The sequence below is a fragment of the Sander vitreus genome, chromosome 3 (assembly GCF_031162955.1).
Source record: "Sander vitreus isolate 19-12246 chromosome 3, sanVit1, whole genome shotgun sequence".
Classification (NCBI taxonomy): Eukaryota; Metazoa; Chordata; class Actinopteri; order Perciformes; family Percidae; genus Sander; species Sander vitreus.
Genome location: NC_135857.1, coordinates 3,186,191 through 3,208,105, shown reverse-complemented (window position 1 = coordinate 3,208,105; position 21,915 = coordinate 3,186,191). Strand labels below are relative to the sequence as shown.

The window sequence follows — 21,915 nt, the reverse complement described above, 5'->3', positions numbered from 1 at the left end:
TACCCCCAACTCCCAGTTGAAATGCTCTTTGGTGCAGTCTGTCTGTGCATCCCATCGCCTGCACATACAGATGCTTTTCCATCAATGTGAACAAATAAATGTGCCAAGAAATGTGATGGAGACTGGAGGCTGCACTGACTTCTATTTTAACTGAAAACCAAAAAAGCAAAATGGCTTCATAATGGTTTATATGCAGCTATAACAAGCCATATAATTATCAAGATCCCATAACTATAGTTTAATATAAGACAGAAAGTCAATTGCAGATCACTATTTCTGTATAGCTGTACATTCTGCAGAAAATGCATGATGGCTGTTTGCTAAGTGATGTTTAAAACTGATAGTAACTTCTCATGCAGGACTACTTATCACCCCAAGAATGTTGTGTTTAGAAAGAGATTAAAAATGTCAGTTTGAGCGACACAAATAAAACGGCCTGATCAGATGGTTGTACCTCTTTTTAATATTCACTGCACATGATCCTACAAGGTGTGACCTTAATGTACAACAGAGGTTGGCCATGGTAACAGGGTGTACTCTACCCTCTACTGGCCGGACATGAACTCTTCTGATTCAAATGAAATCCAACTTTTCTGGTGAGGAATTAAACATTAGTGTGTTACAAAGGCATTTTACTAAAAACAAAATACCAAAAAGGTATGAATTATAATGATTTATAGATATTTACTGTATCCTTCCATACACAAAAACTCTGGTGAGGGAACAAGCTAAAAAATACAGACTTTGCCTTTGTTTTCGCCTCCAACTACTAAGATTAAGCATAAACTGAACAACTTGAAATATACAAAAAGATAGCAAACAGCTACAAGCACAAACAGTATTTACAGCAGAGTCTCTTCTCTGGTGAGTTTGAAGGAGCGTGGACCACATTCAGAACGCCGTGTCTTGTTTTTCATTCAAGGTTCTGGTGGTGTAAAATAAAGTCTGAACACAGGTTTATGCGCCTCCAATTGTTCACGGCAGTCCTTGTTGAACCAGGTGTCCTGATACTTTCTACTTAGTATTTGTCACAGTGATTCAGCATCCTCTCTCCTCAGCAGACCTCTACCATCTCCCTCTGTGGAAGGGTGGGCACCCAAACCCTGGCCTCCCATTTCGGAAATGTCTCCCTTCTCTGCCATCCATGCCCTCGGGTCCCATAGAAGGATGTCGATGGAAAGGAGGGCCACGAGGAGGAAAGGGCATCGGCATTCTGAACCTATCTGGTGGGAACATGGGTCCCCGGGGCATCATTTGCGGGGGCATGTGTGGCATGTGTGGAGGCGAGAGGAATGGAGCTAGATGAGGATTCGGCATGCCGGGAGGGGGCTGCAGAGGTGGCATACCCGGTCTGGGACCCTGCATGACTCCTGGGCCTGGCATGGTCATCACCTGTGCTCCAGGAGACCCCAGGTGGTTGTCGCTGCCCGGATCTGAGGGTGTGCCTTTGTCTCCTTTAGAATCCTTGGGGGACTCTTCTGGATGTTTTACACTTCCTGCTGCAAAAGAGGATAAGATAAGGTTGTATCGATCCCCTAGTGGTAAATTAAGTATCGTGGCAGCGCAAAAGAAAAACAGACCAGAAAGCAAATGTTTAAAGAATTAACATCAAGCCAACAACAGTGACAACACTGCAGCACAGATCTGTTCATTTTATCATTGAGTCCAAAGAGAAGTTACTTTGAATCAACATGACAGCACTCACGTCTCCCCTTTAGATGATGGTTGAAAAATTCACACTCTTTTCTACTATAAAGATGTCTTACCTGGTGCCAACTTTGTAGGGCCAAACTCTGTGGGGAGGAAAGGAGCTCCTCCTGGAGGCATGGATGTAGGGGACAGCATGATGGGGCCAGGAAAAGCAGGTGGACTCCTGATGGGTACGGCCTGTTGAACCAGAGGCACCTGGAAGACAAAGAAACACAATGGCGTCCTCGTTCAGATTAAAGGTGTCTTGCCAGACCTATCTGGGATAGGGTAAAAAAAAAAACGCACATCACATCCGGTGCGTCAGGCTTTATCCCAGCACTGTACATCCAGCAAACCGGACTAAGATTGAGGTAAAATGAGCAAGAAAGCTTTCTTGAAGCAGTGAACTGAAAGCAAAACTGTACTAACATCTTCTGATTCCACAGCATGAAGACACTTGTTGATTGCATCCCATGTGTATTTAACTTTGTCACATTTCATGAAGGAAAAAAATCTTTTGATGAGTAGTTTATTTTTTCCAGTAGTTCTGAAAGTTTCCCAAATCATTTTCAGTAGAGTCAAATACAAAACAAACAGATGTTTCCCCTGTATATACAACACTGTGACACAATGATGCATTTTTAAGTGGCTGAATGTTGTCAATCCCATAATACATTGCTGGAATACAGAATAACCAGGTGATGCATGTGTCACTAAATGCATCAGTACTTACAAATCCAGTCAGAATCAGAATAAGAAGTACGTTTGCTCAGGACAATGGTTTATCACAGCATCAAATACCATTATTATATACACTACGTATTTTGTAAACACTACAACTACACACAGTTGTGAATAGACATGAACAAATTAACTTCTGTAGAACAATGAGGGGAGGATGTTTGCCATTATGGAGGCTTTTTGTTGCAGCAAAGTTGAGTTTCACTTGGTGGAGCGGTTGATGACTGCTGACACTTGAGGAGAATTATTTAACCAAAATGGCTTTTAGACGGTGTCAATTCCCACCCTAACAATACTGAACAATGCCCTTATTTCTTATAATACCCCTAAAAAACCAAAATGTTGATTTGAAAAAGTTTCAGAGTTACAGCCAATACAATGGCTTTGCTTTAAAGTGCTCATATTATGCTTTTTGGCTTTTCCCTTTACTTTACTTTGTTATATATCTTTTTTGTGCATGTTATAAGTTTACAAAGTGAAAAAGCCCAAAGTCCCCCCCAAAAGGACACTGATCACAAACTGCTCCAAACAGCTCTATTGTAGTCCAGCCTTTACTTCAGAGACAAACGTGGTCACTTTGGAACACACATTATAATGCTCGCCTAGCTGCTAGCATGGCACGCCCTCATACTCTGCTTCTGACTGGCTAGTAGTCCTTACCTAGGTACTGTCAGGGCACGCCCTCATACTCTGCTTCTGACTGGCTAGTAGTCCTTACCTAGATACTGAGCATGTGCGACTCCCAACAAAGATGGAACAGAAGTGAGATGTCTCACTCTGTAGCTAAAACAGAGAGCTCAACACACAGGGTGAAAAGAGGAGCTGCAGAAACGTGCAGTACAATAAACATATGGTGTTTTTTGAAAATTAAACCATGTAAACCTTTTCTGATATAACCTCCAAATACAATTGTGAACCTGAAAATGAGCATCAAGGTCAAAGTAAAGGTAGATACCTGGGCAGGGATGTGTTTGAGTGCCTGAGCTGGTACAGAGTTCACATAGTCTTTCACTAGGAAAGGAAACTAAACAAGCACATAAATTTGAACAAAGACAAACTGCCACTACCTTTAATTAAAAAGTGTTACATGTTTTGAGATATCCTGCTATGTATCTGTTAGGCCTGAGGATCTCTCCAATTTAACCACTATGCACAAGTACCTTGCAGAGATTAGTAACTGGATGTCGCAAAACCTTCTTCAATGAAATAATCTTGGTTCATTGGTCGCTAATAGAAAATCTTTTGCCAAAAACCTCACTTTTGCCTCCCAGCTGAAATTTGACAAACAGGTCAACAGTTATTCCGCCCTGCTACTTTCACCTGAGGAGTATTGCAAAAATACGTCCAATGCTGTCCTTCCAGGAGTTGGAAATGGTTATTCATGCCTTTGTGTCCTCCCACTGAGACTATTGTAATGCTCTTTATTCCTGCCTAAGCCAAGAAGCTGTTAACCGATTACAATTAGTCCAAAACTCAGTAGCAAGCAAGACTCCTCACTAACACCTCATATCACTCTCACACCACCCCACTTCTGATGTCTCTTCACTGGCTTCCAATTAAATGTAGCATTCAATACAAGATCATCCTACTCATCTGTAAGGCTTTGAGAGGTCTTGCTCCAGACTATATTATTGAACTATTAATGCCATATACCTCTGCTAGGCCCCTCAGGTCCTGTGAACATGGCCTTCTAGTTGTACCTCGTACAAAACTGAAAACACGAACGGACTGTGCGTTTGCTGTCCTGGGACCCAGGCTGTGGAACAGTCTCCCCTGGGACTCAGGTCAGCCAACTCTCTTATAATGTTTGTCTCTCTCTTTTCTGAATGTTTTTGTGTTTGATGCATTGTGCTCAATTTTGAGTAGTGACACCTCTAATTGTTCCGTTGTAATGTTTAACAAAAGATAAAAAGGTTAAAAGAACCTTTTAATCTTTTGTTACAGCACTTTGAATCTCAGGTTTTAAAAGGATAGAAATACAACTGCACTTACTTACTAACAACGGATAAAAGCTATTTCTCTATGAGAGCTGATATCACTGACCTGCCATACACATTTTACATGCTACATTGCACAGGCATACCAACTAACTTCATTTTATCAATGACATAGCAGTACTTGTATATTTATACTGATGCAACTTTAAATTTACAGAACTTACAGAATACGGTACAGCTTGCAAAGAATGACTTGGATACACTATCAAAAGTGTGAATAAAGCATGATGCAATGCGGTCATTTTCTACCCTGAAATTATGTTTCTATATCAGAAAACTCAGGTTTGAAATGGTTTAGAAATAGCATTAGACATATACATTGTATAATAAATACATACTATTATCTATGACAAGTTGACAGTGTTTGGCAAATAAAGGTTGTTATGATTTCAAAGTCAGTCAGAATGACTAAAGTTAGTAATGAAGTCACGGTGAACTCATATCACACAATCAAATGTATAAGAAACATATTCATAATGCTATAATGTGCTGTACCAGTTACTGCATGACTGCACTTTCTGGTAATTGACTTTGATAAGAGGTATAATTAGGTCAATTTAAACATTCATGTAAGACCACTGATGCATGCATTTTACTTAAATTGCTCATTCAATTTAAATTTTCCACAGATGGAAATCATGTGTCATGCATTCTACCTACAACCGAAAATCTATCGTTAACACAAATCACATTTCTTTACATGAATGCATGATAACTGTTGGCCAGACTCGCTAAGCACATCAAGGTAAAACTCATAGCCTACCAGATGCTGCCAGGTGATCATCTAAAGTTTCTGCCTTGACATTCTCTCCTTGGTGCCAGAGCTGGCTGTAGGCACACGGACTACAGAGCAAATTCACCTACAAATCTTGTTCCTGATATAGAATGCAATATGCTGTTATCCTTCAAAATGTGACTGACTGGGCGGCCACCCAGTGCGTAACATCAGGACAATACACAAAATACCCCCTAATGATTCATGTGTTCAAAAATGAGAAGCAACAACAGATTTTGCTCATCTGCAAGGCAAAAAAAAAACTCTCCTAAGATGGAAAGCGCCCATTTCTGTTGCAATTGATTGTAATCACATGTATGGGGTGTGAAAAGCAAAAAGACATCTCTGCACAGATGAGTCGCAAATTAATCATCAAACGTTTTTTACAACGCTATAGCTCTGGAAAGGTTTCACTGGCAATGTGACAGAACATTCAGAAACAACTATACAAATTAAAGCTACCGTAGGAAACATTTTTGAACCGTTTTGGTAGAAATCAATATCATCTTGACTATTTTTTATATATAAAATGCTCTGAGAATAAAATAATCTGGTGACTGAAACTGTCCAAGGATGATAACCATTCTGAAATATTGCACCTGAAGCCAACCAGGACAGTTCTCTGCAAGGTGTGTCCTACCTGTTATACATACATGTACTGTACACACATCAGCCTCATTTTATACCTTGCAAATTGAAAGGGTATATTTTAATTTATTGAAGTATAAATTAAAATAATTTAAGTGATTAAAAAAAACACACACACACACACACACAAAACTAGGACTCTTAACAGAATTTGAAGGCACCATATCTACTGTTAGAAAATTCTTAGTTTGGCATTTTCACTTATAAAAAATAATCTTCACCAGGTTTGTTCATTGTTCTACAAACAAACATGTATGCCATCATACTAATTAGAAAAGCTATTAACAACATAGTGGTGATGTAGTAATTTATCCCACATCACAAAATGTGTGAATAGTAAAAAAAATAGGCACAGACAGACAATATACTTACTTATATATTTCAAGAGAGAATTTGGGGACTCCCCAGTTATTTCAATAATCTTTTTTTCCTGGAAACACCATTTAGTGGCCGTCAGAAAAACTGCAGGTAAAAGCACTTACTCAGGTCAGTAAGTCAACTAGTTCTGATAAAGCTTTGTCATCTTATTGGGTAATAAGGGTATACGTTTTTTGTTCAGATCTTTTGAATGCAACAAAAAACAGCAGCCAGAAGAAAAGCTGTCGGACATTGTAAATAAAAATTGGAGTTTACTACTTAGTTGACTGTTAAACTCACTCCAGAATATAGCGATGCTCAATCACCAGCTTATCATTTTGATATGTGTCTATCTTTGCTAAAATGGCTAATTAGTGATGGCAAGAGGTGTACATTTCTGTCTGCTACAATGTCAATTTTGATAAGTGTCATTAGTAGTCATCAAAGTTTGACATTTTTAAATCCTACACACAGTGGCTTTAAGTTTGCCACTTGCACAAAAGTGAATCTCAGTTGAAGGGAGGAAGCACTGAGGGAGGGGGTGCCTTTTCCTTAGCTACGGCTTCATTTTTGTAAGGCGCATAAAGCAGCTTTGAAACTCCTTTTTTTTTTTGCTTGATGGGTGTGACCCAAATAAAGTTTTACATAATTGTTCATCTAATGGCAAAAACAAAGTCCTTGCACTAAATTATTTCAAATCACTACTTGAAACGATATAATTGAACTACCTGCAGCAAAGAAATCAGAGGAAACATGACAGTACATAAGTCATTTTTTACATAAGCTCAATATGTCATGCCGTTTAACTACTACTTTGTACTTACATACAATTTATACAAAGAAAAAGCCGTTCAAAGGTCAAACAGCGTTGATGCAGTCTGAACTCTAGCGAAAGCAACAGAGGGGTCTGCTCTTACCCTGGTGTTTCACTCCGTCAGCAGCAAATATGACAGAAAATAGGACGTCTGCTGCTCCATTTTTCCTGCAGGTTATTTCCACTTAGGAAACCCCACGTGCAGGCAGCTGGGCATTGGATCTTTGATCAAGACCCATCATCCATGATGGGTACCAACTCAGTGCTTTCACTCGTTAATTTAATTCCTTGGTTTATACCTGCTACTTAGAAGACGTGAAAAGACGGTAATGAGGCAGCTCTATAATAAACCAGCCTTTAGATCTCGATAGGTTCGATTATTCATGAGTAAACAAATGTCATGGAAACAGAAAAGTCCCTTTTATTATGAATGAGCCTTTCATTACCTTCCAACCATTCCACAGCATCATCCACAACTGGGAATCCCTACATCCAAAGAACATTTCTTTAACACTCACCTTTGTGAGGCCTCATGTGAGTCTGATGTAAGTGAAGAATTTTCCTCTTTCCTTGAAATGTCACTTCACTTGAATACAACTGAAAGGAGAAGACTGCTCAGTTTACATTATAATCCATGTTAATGACTGAGCTATCTGGACCTATTCAGTGCGTGTGAGAATGCTCCAGAGGGCTACGAGTCAGACATGTCATGTCTACAACATGTAGAAAATGGAGCTTTTTTTTAAAAAGCATAAAAAGTTTTTTAGAAAATAGAGAGCAGATCATGGTTTTAAAACATGACACCATCACATCTCGTTCCCTTTACTTCTCCTGTCTCTTGCTCACATTCACAAATACTTCATTTCTATTCTAAGCACAGGCTTAAGAAGGTTAAAAATCCAAAACCTTTGTGAAAACCTGCATTCAAAATAACCCAATGTGTAACTACTATAATTTAGAATACCTTTAGTTTAACATAAACTAACTAAAATTAGGCATACATCTCAGTGGAATGATTTGAAACCGATATTTCTTTACAAAAAATGTGGTCGAGAGTGGTGACGATGTTTTTCATATATTCATTTTGTTTAAGTTGAGCGTCAGTCCCTTAAAACTGACAAATTGATATTCTTTAATAACTTGAATGGTTTATAAATCAGTGACCATTTACACGTCCTCTGGATTTACATGTCCCTTTTCTTTAAAATACCTGAGGAATGCAAGGAATTTATGCAGTGACGGAGCTATAGTTATTTTACTGCTGCATTCGGAAGTTTATGTCCTTTAACTGCATAATTAGACGATCGCAATGCTCCATGATTTAATAGTTTGATGCTGACACAAGCTGGTTTCAACAGTTCGTTTGCAGGCCACTTCACATTCATGTCTCATTTATTTACGATTTATTTTATTTGTACTACAACAAAGTGTTGAAAGGGGTTCCCACAAGGCTAAAACTATTTTAGAAAGAAGGTTGACATGAAATGTGTTCCCTGTGTAAACTGCACATAAGCCCTGTTTGTCTCTGTAGTTAAATCCTTGTTTATGGTGTGCTAAATGTGCAGTAAAAACTTTTTATCCTTGGCTTCCAACTTCAATTTTTTACCTTGTCCACTTCATTCCGATGGCTGGCAACATTTTGTGTTGTATCCGCTTTACTTCAACATGCCTGGTAACCTGTAGAAGCAATGGCTAATAGTTGTACTGGAAAACTCCTGTTATGTCTGTTTAGTTATTTATCCATGAAACATTGATAAATAAGATACCAAACATAGACCAAGGGATGCAAACAGCCTGTAAGGAGAACATATAAGAAATTTAAATTTTCTGATCTTCGAATGAAACAGAGCTCATACAAATGACATCAGACTCAATCGTCTTCAAACATTACAATCGCAGCCAGTTTGCTAGGTGATATTTACCATCTGGCATGAGACTAGACAACGTAGGAGGTTAAGTAATGTATGCAAGGTAAGAGAGCATTGACTTGGCCTTGTGACTAAGATTTTTGGCAGGAAACCAATTTTAAGACATTACAAAGCTCGGCCCTAAAACCTAGACAGCGTGAAAAAGGCAACAATTCTGAAACTGAACCACTGTAGGGGATCCAGGGAAAAAAACTTCTCAAACATCTTTTACAATTTTGTAAATCAAGCATCTTAATCATTTCTGAGATGAAAATATGGAATAGGGGAAAATACACTGAACAGAATTATTAAACACTTATTTTTGCCCCCATTTTTCATGAGCTGAACTCAAACATCTAAGACTTTTTCTACACAAAAGGCCTATTTCTCTCAAATATTGTTCACAAAGCTGTCAAAATACGTGTTAATGAGCACTTCTCCTTTGCTGAGAAAATCCATCCACCTGACAGGTGTGGCATATCAAGATGCTGATTAGACAGCAGGATTATTGCACAGGTGTGACTTAGGCTGGTCACAATAACCCTGACACCAGATACTGACCCACCAATACAGTAAAACTGCACATTTTAGAGTGGCCAGCCTAAGGCACACCTGTGCAATAATCATGCTCTCTAATCAGCATCTTGATATGTCACACCTGTATATGTGTGTGTGTGTGTGTGTGTGTGTGTGTGTATATATATATATATATATATATATATATATATATATATATATATATATATGCTGTTCTTTTGTTTTTTAAACTACTGTGGAACTATTGTACAAGAGGTGAAAAAAGAGACACAAGCTCCGTCAACCCCACTGTGTTGAGCAGAAATCGCCTGAACAGTTCAATTCAACTGCATGTTCAGGAGCATCATTTCTTTGCTGGCACTGCTTAGCCATGCACCTCTTTTGTGCCACTTCACCTCCCCCACTAATCTCCCTCTCTGCGGTGAAACTCCATCCTTTTAGCGCAACACACACACACTGGCCACGTCATGTTAGTTGAGGTGTCATTTGACACCTGTACCACATACCAAACATGCCATACAGACAGAAGAGCCAGTCAAGGTAGCAAATTGCAGCTTTTTGGAGAGTTGACGCACATTGATGTTGGAAACGGCAGCATGTCTTGACAGGTACATGTGCCAAGATGCCATTTGTGTGGGATTACGTAGATACATACATAAAACAATAGGGGGTTTTGATGCATGTCATCTAATACAGGCTGAGCAAACGGTCACAAAAAAAGCTAAAGTTATCTGCTTTCAAAGCTCAATTGATGTGGATAATGTTATAAGTAGCAGCGTAAGGGTTTTCCTCAGTTTGCATTACTATCCGAGTAGCCAAACGTGTGGTCAAGAAATACTGCAATAGGTACAAGCTTGCACAGGCAGAGAGCGCCCAGAGGCAGAAGACCTAACATTTATATGCAGGTATGAGCTAAGAAAGCCATGTCTTAAATCCAAAGAATTCAAACCTGTGTATTACCTTTAATAAAATCAAGACATTCCGATGGTCATGTGGGTATGTAGGATGCCTGCCATAGAACCTTTTGTAGTGATTGGACAAAAAATAAAAGGGGTACCGCTCAAGATTTAGAAGGTTGACAAATGCAGATTTCTGTAAAATCCCATAATGCACAGAATCAGAGGGACAATTGGAAAAACAGGAAGGCTTTAAACGACACAACTACAAATAATTTTGAATTTCACATTTTCTGTTTCCCAAAGGAAAAAGGCTGTCATAAGTAATAATTGGACAGAAATATGGCAGCTCTTTGCCGGTAGAAAAAAAAAAAACTACACACATACACTAGCATAACCAAGCATCTCATCCACCTTTAAGTGGCACTCCCTAATGCCGGCCTTAGACTAACAATTTTTCCAAGCGATTTTACGGTTGCAGACAAATTTTCCAGACTGATCTCATGAAGTGGCGTATGTATGACACGCCAATTCATACAGGTGCTGGTCATATAATTAGAATATCATGAAAAAGTTGATTTATTTCAGTAATTCCATTCAAAAAGTGAAACTTGTATAATGTATACATTCATTCCACACAGTGATATATTTCAAGTGTTTATTTCTTTTAATTTTGATGATTATAACTGACAACTAATGAAAACCCCAAATTCAGTATCTCCAAAAATTAGAATATTACTTAAGACCAATACAAAAAAGGATTTTTAGAAATGTTGGCCAACTGAAATGTATGAACATGAAAAGTATGAGCATGTACAGCACTCAATACTTAGTTGGGGCTCCTTTTGCCTGAATTACTGCAGCAATGCGGCGCGGCCTGGAGTGGATCAGTCTGTGGCACTGCTCAGGTGTTAGGAGAGCCCAGGTTGCTCTGATAGTGGCCTTCAGCTCTTCTGCATTGTTGGGTCTGGCGTATCGCATCTTCCTCTTCACATTACCCCATAGATTTTCTATACGGGGTTCTATAAACAGGGCTACCATGGTCCTTAAACCAGGTACTGGTAGCTTTGGCACCGTGTGCAGGTGCCAAGTCCTGTTGGAAAATGAAATCTGCATCTCCATAAAGTTGGTCAGCAGCAGGAAGCATGAAGTGCTCTAAAACTTCCTGGTAGACGGCTGCATTGACCCTGGAGCTCAGAAAACACAGTGGACCAACACCAGCAGATGACATGGCACCCCAAACCATCACTGACTGTGGAGACTTTACACTGGACTTCAAGCAACGTGGATTCTGTGCCTCTCCTCTCTTCCTCCAGACTCTGGGACCTTGATTTCCAAAGGAAATGCTAAATGTACTTTCATCAGAGAACATAACGTTGGACCACTCAGCAGCAGTCCAGTCCTTTTAGTCTTTAGCCCAGGCGAGACACTTCTGACGCTGTGTCTTGTTCAAGAGTGGCTTGACACAAGGAATGCGACAGCTGAAACCCATGTCTTGCTTACGTCTGTGCGTGGTGGTTCTTGAAGCACTGACTCCAGCTACAGTCCACTCTTTGTTTATCTCCCCCACATTTTTGAATGGGTTTGTTTCACAATCCTCTCCAGGGTGCGGTTATCCCTATTGCTTGTACACTTTATTTCTACCACATCTTTTCCTTCCCTTCACCTCTCTATTAATGTGCTTGGACACAGAGCTCTGTGAACAGCCAGCCTCTTTAGCAATGACCTTTTGTGTCTTGCCCTCCTTGTGCAAGGTGTCAGTGGTCGTCTTAGGGACAGCTGTCAAGTCAGCAGTCTTCCCCATGATTGTGTAGCCTACAGAACTAGACTGAGGGACCATTTAAAGGCCTCTGCAGGTGTTTTGAGTTAATTAGCTGATTAGAGTGTGGCACCAGGTGTCTTCAATATTCAACCTTTTCACAATATTCTAATTTTCTGAGATACTGAATTTGGGGTTTTCATTAGTTGTCAGTTCTAATCATCAAAATTAAAAGAAATAAACACTTGAAATATATCAGTCTGTGTGGAATGAATGTATACATTATACAAGTTTCACTTTTTGAATGGAATTACTGAAATAAATCAACTTTTTCATGATATTCTAATTATATGACCAGCACCTGTATGCCATGATTTGTGTTATAAAGACGCATACTCGCTATTTTGAGTGTTTATCAACACCGTCTAGCCTCCATTGACTTACATTACCTTGCGATTGCGTGAATTGACGCCGTATGAAAGGCCAAAAATCTGCGTAAGGAGGTTGGTTGGGGTGACGGATGGGTAAAACACAGGACTCACCCAGGAGAGCGGAGATCGCGTCCCGCGTGTGGCGTTTCCTTTGTGTCCCTCGTGTGAGATGTTTCCTTTCCACGTTTGTGCTTTTCCGAAACCCAAACCTGTTCTTTTCCTGATCCCAACCGTTTCTTCTTTTCAACCCAACCCCCACACGCCACGTGGCTTTAGAAAGATGTTGCAGACTCTAGTCAGCTGTATACAACGTGGAAATACACACGGACAGCTGAAAATGCGTACAGATAACACGCCTCTTGGCTTTAGGAAAGTGGTGTGTATGTTTACGCAAAGTCATGATGTCACGTTGAATTTTCAATATTGGAATCAAATCATGAGTTATGGTGTGCTCCCATGATCTCGATCGTTAGGTGGTCATAAAACTCAAAAAAGGCCCACCTAAAAACAAATCAATATCACCTAGAATACCGCTGCCTCGGTTAGTTAGTTTGTGTTATTGTGTGACCGAACTAACCCTTTAAAAACACCAAGTTTTTTTTAGGTGGCTAAAATACATTTTGCTGCTGCCCCCATCAACAGCTTAGGTACTCCTGCCTGCTTCTCCAAAGTGGGGGCATGCGGCCTGCCATTTACAGTAGGTACACTAAGTCCCTTATACAAAATCCGATCCATCCCTTGTCTCTCATCCAGATATTCCAACAATATCAAACATGTTTAATATTATCATGAGTTGTCAGTCTTGCCTCATGCAAATAGGGAAGTTCAATGACGTGAACATTGTAAACAACCAATAGGTGCGCTCTCTCCAGCACCAAACAGAATGCAGCAAACCGGGTTGACAGTAAACATGATGGGGACCCCGGGGAAACCGGTGGAATTGTGGAGTGAACAAGAGTGCCTCTTTGATGTGCCCTCTATTTGTACAACGATAGAGTGGAAACCAACCAGGGTCATGTCCACATTCTGCGGGGTCTTCTCTTTTTGGCTGGTTTTCAGAACAAACCACTGCAGACACAAGGGCAGCTGTGGCCAAAAGTTGCTTGTTTCTGCTCTGTTGTTCAGTTTTTCTTCTTGTAAATTTCCCCCAGGAGCAGGATGGGAAATTATCTCAAAATGATTCTAGTTGTAGTCTTGCAATCAGTGACCCTGCAAGATTCCCAGTCTTTGCAAAATCTTATAGTCTAACTAAAAACTATGTGACTTATGACACATCGTCTTTAGATGTGAAAGGGTTACAGATATTTTTTTCAAAGTCTTCTAGTTTATGGTAGGCTTAAAGGTGAGCTGACGAAATTTCACTGGACTACACATACAGAAGAAAAAATATATTTCAAATGGTTTTCAAACAGCAAAAGTGCTTTGTCGAGATGAATCTTTACTCATTGATCTTTTGCTTCAATGTCCATTTTATATTATTTCTATGAAGTGACCATTAAATAGCTAGGAGGGTAAACATGAAGGCAAAGTGTGCAGTCTACTGGTCATGTTGCATGTTATTATTTGCAGACATTTGTGGCAAATGACACAACATGCATGTGGCCTGACAACTATGAACTGCACTTTTGCCTAAGGTCTAAAACTCAAAGTAGAGTAGAGGACTGCGTGAGTTTACAAAGCAAAAATGTTTTGACCCAGAAAATAAATTAAATCCAAGTCCCTTGGACGGTATGCTGCTCAATGAGGAGCAAACTAAGCGGTTTGGGAAGGTGTCAAAGTATAAAGTATCTCTGCTCACTGATCTGGCACTATAAATGAAATCAAAACAGTAAGAATAACAAGGATCAACTCATGCATCTTTCACAAGTTTAGCCCGAAATGCAATACATCTTTTTTGTGTAACATCATGATTGAGCAGGCAGACATTTTGACACATCCCTTTTCAGTTTACTTCATTAGAGCAAAAAAAGCTAAAAACAATTTCAGGTGCTGATTTTAAAATGTTCAATCTAGCAGCTCCATGAAATATTATATAAACTTCTAACCCACAAACAATTATATAGCAGACTAATTTGTGTTCGGTTGTCTTGGGTACAAAGACAAATGTCCTCAGTTTGGGGCACACAAAGTACTACCTCTTTAGAAAATGATCTTCAAAATTAGCACTAGGGCAGTATTATTATTTTTTTTTACACTTGGTCTTTATATTTTACTATACTTTATTGAAAAAGTTTAAACCTCAATATAAACAAGTCAAACAAATGTCTCTATAAACTTCAGTCATGGTAGGTTGGCTGTTGTAAAAAACAATGTCAGCATATTATACATTGATAACTAAACTAGAGCCAATTTGTTTTTACTGATCTTTTAAGGGATGACAAAGAAATACTGACAGCCTAACAATTGAGTCAGAAGCAAGCATGGTTAATTCAGTAATAAATTACCCAAATCAGGATCGTAGAAATCAGGATAGCATTCGTTCTAAGACTATGATACAAGAGTGGTTTAGGTGGTTTTGTTAAGGATTGTGAAGTTTTTCCCTAATAATTTCATCAATAGCACACACTCAAACTCGTCCAGTAAAAAGAAAAGCATAGATAACTGAAACCTGCTGTATGTACTGCAGTACATGGACACCGAGTCATGACGAACGGCTCAGGCCTCGTTTTGTTAGGCAACATTCCCTTGCCGAAAAAAAACAACAAATCTTAACAAATTCAAAAATAATTTCTTCTGTTCAGTTTTCATGAAGCGGTTTGGCGCAACACTTAAATCACACACGAATGGCTAACGATGCTGTCGGCTTACCTTGTCTCCCACTGGGACACTTCCTCCCAATCGGGTCTTTAAGTCCCGCCAGCAGCCAACAGTCAGATACTCTCGACCGAAAGGCATGTGAGCAACCTCTCTTTACAGCGAAATATGGCAGGTTGCAGACAGTCCAGCTGGATGGTGATTTTTTTTTTAAAACCTAGTGTGTTAACCATTTATTTTATTCAGCTTGTGGTCATGAGGACATTTTTACTTGCTTTAAAATTTTAACAAAACTGCTAATTAAAACTAAGATTTGGACTTCATATTTGGTAATCACCTGAACTGTCACATTTGTGCTTTGAGTTATTGCAAGCTCAATATCAGTTTTTATATCCATGTGTTTAGGGTTCACACATATTGCAACCAAAACACAAACAACAAGAAGCTGATTCTATTTAACCATTGAAATATATGTTTGGGTCATTCAACCACTGGTGGATTGATAAGGGGGGGAAAACTTGTAATTAGATATGAAAATAAAACATTCTATACACAATAACTGATAACTCTGCCAAACCCAGACATTCTGTATAATAGAGCTCAGATACTAAAAAGAGAGAAAGGATCACATAAATGCTTCCCTCTACACATACCACAGTAATTAAAGTTTTTTGATATTCCCACTTTATTTGAATACGTTATACTGCACAGTACAAGGTTACTGAGTGTAGATGCAAATATATCGCAAAGAAAAAGGAGAAACGCATGAAAAAGCATTGCTGGATTTAATGCCTATCAGCAGAGGAGCTTATCTGTCTGCTTATTTGGTGACTCTGAAACAACCCTCATAATCAAACAAAGACCTGAGTGACATGCTGACAACCCCTCTGATAGAGTAAATAATCTGATATTCATTTAAGACAGAAACTTGAAAATGTCTCTCATAAAAGTTTAATTCAGCACTCCATAATACTCAATAATCTTATCCCATGTCTGTTGCACACACACTTTGAGATTTCTTTTTTTTAAGGACTTCAGCAGTAACTTGTAACATGTAACCATTTCGGCTGTCTAAACTTTCGCATGTCAAGTTTTTGTCTGTTTCCCTGTTGGGTTGGCTCAAAGAATTAATACATCTGCTATCTGCAATTGGCTGTATGGAGGATAAATGTATTCATAATTCAAATTTAAAGTCCAAAAGAAGGCAAGGCAAGATCAACTTAAAAATATTATTATTTTACTACGCTACTAGGAAAAATCATGCCATAACTGAATTTGGCTTTTCCATTTGGATTTAACATTTGGCTTTTCCATTTGGATTTAAGATTTGGATTTTCCATTTGGATTTAACATTTGGCTTTTCCATTTGGATTTAACATTTGGATTTTCCATTTGGATTTAACATTTAGCTTTTCCATTTTGATTTAACATTTGGCTTTTCCATTTCGATTTAACATTTGGATTTTCCACTGACAAATGTCAAAAGCGGAGGTGTGTCCCAAAGGCTGGTGGGAGAGTCTGAAACGAAAGGGGTGCAGAGGCACCTTATGGAGAGCAAGGGGAGCTGACTGCTGGGGAGCACAGTTGAGGAGCATCTGGCTGCAGCTTCGCTACCAGGCTGGCTTGGCCTCTTGTTTCACATTAGATGATAGAAACTGATAATGTAGGCTAAACATGAACAACATTTCATGCAACAACAGTGAAGTTTTCATGTAATTACTGTAATTCGGCCCGTGTACTTTTTCATTCATTTGATTTCCGATTTTAAAATGATATCCAAATTTGAAAAATGGGTAATTTTAAACCTTGTTAATATTGATGACAATGTGTTCAAAACGGAAAACGAGCCATATTTCAGGAAATAAACTTGTCCATGATTCTATTGAGAGACTTCCAGCTGACAGCGGGGTCTGTGAGCATCACTGGCCGGCCGGCAGGGAAGCGACCCCGGCCGCCACCAGCTGGCTGTCACGTCAGATTGGAGCTTCGAGTCCGACAACATCGGAGCAAATTTGCAATTGGCCATCAATTCTTGTAAAACTGCCCATATTCAAACTCTACACAGTTAATTTCTCGCATAAAAAAGTCTCAGAAGTGAATTTAGTGGTGAAATAGCAGACGAAAATTGTAAAAAAAGCAATTGATTCTAGAATCTAGACCGGGAGTTTGCTGTAGTAGCAGCAGCCAACAACTGGAAACTTTTTACCATTTTCGATTTACGATTTTTTCTAGTAGCGTAGTAAAATAATAATATTTTCAAATTTGATCTCGCTTTGTTTTCTCTTTGGACTTTCAATTTGAATTATAAATAAATATATCCTCCATATTGGCTGAATCTATCCAATTTATATAATAAAGTAAGTTTCTTGATATTTCCGCTTCATCAGCATTCAATGTATGACAAATAATTAACTTCCACACAAACAATTTACTTTAATAACTGTAACAATTTACAGTTGTGTGGCTTTTCAAGTAATATTGCATATGTATATGTTTCATCCAAAGCATTTGTCAACCACAGTAATACTTCAGTTGTGAAGATGTGACACACGGAGCTCACAAGCCCACAAACATACACACAAACCCAAATACTGGCCAACAGGTACATTTGCATCCCTTTTTGACACCAAGTCTGCTGTCAGCTGTCACTAGTGACATTTGTTTTTGCCCCGAGATCAACAGCCTATTTAATCTTAGTCTAGTGTAAACTAGACCAGATAGTGTAAATCACTCATTTAAAAAGTAGATGCAATCAGTACTGACCAAGCCAGTGGGTGCGCTGAAATCATCCATTTTTAACCTCTATTTTGGCAGGATCTTTGTTTGAAATGTCATTTAGTTTAACCATTAGTGAATTTCACCAATAACTAGGGCTGTAACTAAAAATAAATTCATTATCGTTTAATTTGCCAATCATTTTCTTGATTAATCGTTTAGTCTATAAAACATCAGAAAAAAGTAGTCATTGACTAAAGATATTCAGTTTAATATTATAATAAATTAAAATTATATAAAACAGAGAAAAGCAAAAAAAAACCTCCATATTTAAGAGGCTGAAAACAGCATTTTCTGTAATTTTTGCATAAAGAATTACTTATTTTACGATTAATCTACTAATCATTGCAGCTCTGCCAATAACATGGCAGAGACATCAGTAATGTGACGATGATTACTTATGGACTAACTGAGGCTGAGCACCAATTTCCAGAATAACACTGATTTTACTCAACGAGGTATTACCTGTCCCAGTACACAATTTAAATATACAATTTTCAGCCGATTAGGACAGGTTATTTTTCCTGGCCCGTGGTACAAGTCCAGTGACTTTCATGAGTATTTCTCACTGAATGGGAGGGGGGGGGGGGTCTTTAGATGCAGTATTTTTAACATTGTACTGTATGGAACTATCACAATATTTTCAATTCGATTTAGAAGATTTTGTCATTCTCTTAGGTAACTTTTTTTTTTTTAATTTAAACCTTCAGAGACTTGATTTTTGTTTAAGATAAGATGAGAGGGTGGTTCAGATAAGCTCCTATACTCATATGCAACACATTTATTTTCCCTCCACAAGAAAGATTGTGAAGTAAGCCTCCAACACCAAGGCCATTATACCAATAAAATATCAACACTTGTAATATCAAAAGGAAGGTGTTTAAAGACTGCATGAGCATTACCTGAATGTGAGCAGTGACGGTTCCATCTGCTGGTACACTTTCCAGCGCTCCATTTACAGCTGCCTGCTTATTAAGGTCCTTGCCATGATTCCACTCTGTGCACAATGGAAAATAAAATAATGTAAGGAAAACCATTTCTCACAGCCTGCAGCAAGTGAATCTTGGCCATGCTTATGAAATAGGTCATTGTTTACCTGGATTTAGTGTCTCTGCGTCCAGTATACCCCCTTCCCGATAGCTCTCCAACTCCTCCACTTTGACTTTGCTCCAGGGGATGTAGGTAACTCCTCGCTCCACATCCCAGAACTTTTTGTGCGCTGATTTTATACCTTTGTTCAAAGCCCAAGCAATCTAGGCAAGAATGACATTAGCTATGATCAAGTTAACAATCACAACTAAAACAAATCACAGAACTAGAGATGCCCCGATCACGTTTTTAGCCTCAGCTACCAATTGTCGATCATCAATGAGCAATATCTGCCGATAGAGGGCCGGTGGTGATCATTTTTGTGTTGTTTTGTTGAGTTGTCTTACTATCTGCCGTTTGGGTGCCACATTTTTTTCCCCTCACTCTCTGCTTTGAGCTTAAAGTCCGTGTTGCAGGGTTAATTTTCCAACAAATTTGCGCAATTTGCTTGTTGGTAATAAACATTTAAACTGTTATCCATTGTATTTTGTGTTGTTGGGTATCACAAAACGGAATAGAATACGAAAAAGTAGGTACTATTTTACAGCGGTTTGCAATGATTCTCCTTTCCCCCACAATGCATTGCATTACGTCACCTTGAGGAGACGACAGACCAAAGCCCGCTTGAGAGTGACGAGAGAGAGAGTAACGAGAGACGAGTAAAAGAGTGATCAGCAGTAGATAGCGCAGATTATAGAAATGTGTGTATGCTATCTTCAGCACAAACGGATTCAGGCAGCATGCCTCAAATCCTGGATGCTGAGTGAGGCATGAAACATATGCTGGTCGCGGGGTGAGTTCCTTGACCAGTGACCAAAACGCACTCACTTCCCTACAGCACAAGCTCTCCACCTCAGTTTGCATGGGACGGCACCACCCACACAAGCACCTGCCAAACACAGCAACACATTTTCACCGGAGGAAGAGGTAAACGCTTAGAAATAAACACTAGGCAAATATGTTGTTACTGGAGCTAGTAGGCTACCATCAAAACGTGAGATATCTAATCGGAAATGTGTTTACAACGTTGGGGGAAAGATTTAATTAGGTATTATCTTGGGGGGGGGGGAATTTCACAGGTGGGACTGGCAAATTAGCCCATAGCTAGCATGATGCCTTCTATTTCTAGATCTAAATACTTATCTGAACTAACGACACGATCAATGTCACTAGATATAAAGAAAACGTTGACTTTCACTCTGTGCTATTCACCGACGGTAAAAAAATTATTGTTGTATTATTGTATGCACTGCTGTTCGTAGACTAGCTCCAGCGCTCGTTGCTGCGTTGCTAAATGATAGCAACTCACCAGGACACTTCAACTCTCCACTCATTCTCCTCCAACAAGTCCTCATTCGCCCTCTCACCGCCGACAGGTTCGAAATTATACAGCTGCGGGCCATCATACATGTTATTAGTGGTTCTTGCCACCTCTTCCTCATCCCAGTGGGTCGCCATAGTTCTAGCACCAGGCTGAGGCTAGTCTCCTCCACGTCTCCCCAAAGTTCCGTCATCACCGAATTGCGTTTAAAAACTCATAGCTAATACCAAAAAAGACGACGATGGCCTTTAACACCATTTGGAGACATTTTTAAAATGATATACATATCTTGAGTGCTTTATGTACCCATTAAGCAACAGTGGTGGTTAACCTGCAACATGGCCTTTAAACTCGTCGTTCTCAGCTGGGTGGCGACCCTTCACCTATGTTTTGTTTGTAGCAGGGTGCGCGAGCCTGAGAAACCACATGCATCTCCTGGCCAATAAGGTGGATGGGAGACTGCCGCGGGGAGGAATTCACTTCACATGAACGGGCAATCGGGCACAGGCACGCAGTTGTTGCTCTCGGCAGAGTGTTTAACTATATGTGTGTAGTACTGTAGCTTATCGGGCGGTTAGAAGATATTAATGCAGATCCCCCGATCACGCATTTTTAGTAAATATCGGCCGATAATGATCGGCGGTCGATCTATCAGGGCATCCCTACACAGAACCAATATAAAACTGAAAATAAAAGCAATCTGTGGATATATATATATATATGTACCTTAACAGGTTTCTGATTGACTTTGTATGACCCCCTACTGAGTTTGTTCAAGGCTGTATTAGCATCTTGTCTGTGAACCATAACAATGTAGGCACAACCCCTCGGAGGAATCATCTGGACATAGAGAAAGAAAAAGGTAGTAGTGCAAAATACTTGATAACATTATCTGAAGATCAAAGGGAATCAAAAGTATCTTTGACATAAATAGGCCATACTTACATTGATGGACTCAATCTGGCCAAACTCTTCCAAAAGGGACATCACATCAGACTGCTGAGTTTTTTTGTCTAGTTGTCCAACCCAAAGTGTAGTGCTGCAAACTAAAAGCAAAATAAGATAAGTACCTGCAAGAGATTTAAGTTAAAACCTAGATACTCTGTTTTTTTTATTTTACTGGTATGTGTTATTATGGATAGAGTTGACTTTGAATTTATGGCTGCGCTGTAATGGTTACTACTCAGATTACCGAGGCAACCTGAAAGTATGAAATGGTTAACAAATCTGGTTGCACAGGAAGTCAAGGTAATGGTTACCCAGTATTCCTGGGAAATGAGAATACATGACAAATTTGGTTGCCCCTGTTGGCAAACCCGGTGCTAATACGGCACCGGTGCCTTAACGATCGGCATCTACCGGACCAAATAGCAACGCAGATTTCGGTGCCTCATTTCAGTGCCACTTAAATGCCTGCACTTTTCT

General features: G+C 39.3%; 1 protein-coding gene across 3 annotated transcripts in view; it reads right to left on the bottom strand.

Moving 5' to 3' along the window:
• Positions 1 to 440: 440 nt before the first annotated feature.
• The window catches only part of LOC144515148 (SR-related and CTD-associated factor 4-like), a 33,812-nt gene continuing 12,337 nt past the window's right edge, over positions 441 to 21,915 (bottom strand). Inside the window, exons 13-18 of one of the 3 annotated variants that reach the window (XM_078245733.1) lie at positions 21,436 to 21,536; positions 21,217 to 21,330; positions 19,177 to 19,333; positions 18,983 to 19,077; positions 1,767 to 1,905; positions 441 to 1,499 (exon numbers count right to left, since the gene is read on the bottom strand). In XM_078245733.1, the coding sequence (XP_078101859.1) occupies positions 1,066 to 1,499; positions 1,767 to 1,905; positions 18,983 to 19,077; positions 19,177 to 19,333; positions 21,217 to 21,330; positions 21,436 to 21,536 (1,040 nt within the window). In that variant the 3' untranslated portion in view covers positions 441 to 1,065. The remainder of the gene's footprint in view (positions 1,500 to 1,766; positions 1,906 to 18,982; positions 19,078 to 19,176; positions 19,334 to 21,216; positions 21,331 to 21,435; positions 21,537 to 21,915) is intronic. The other 2 variants (XM_078245734.1, XM_078245735.1) reach the window with 2 other exon arrangements.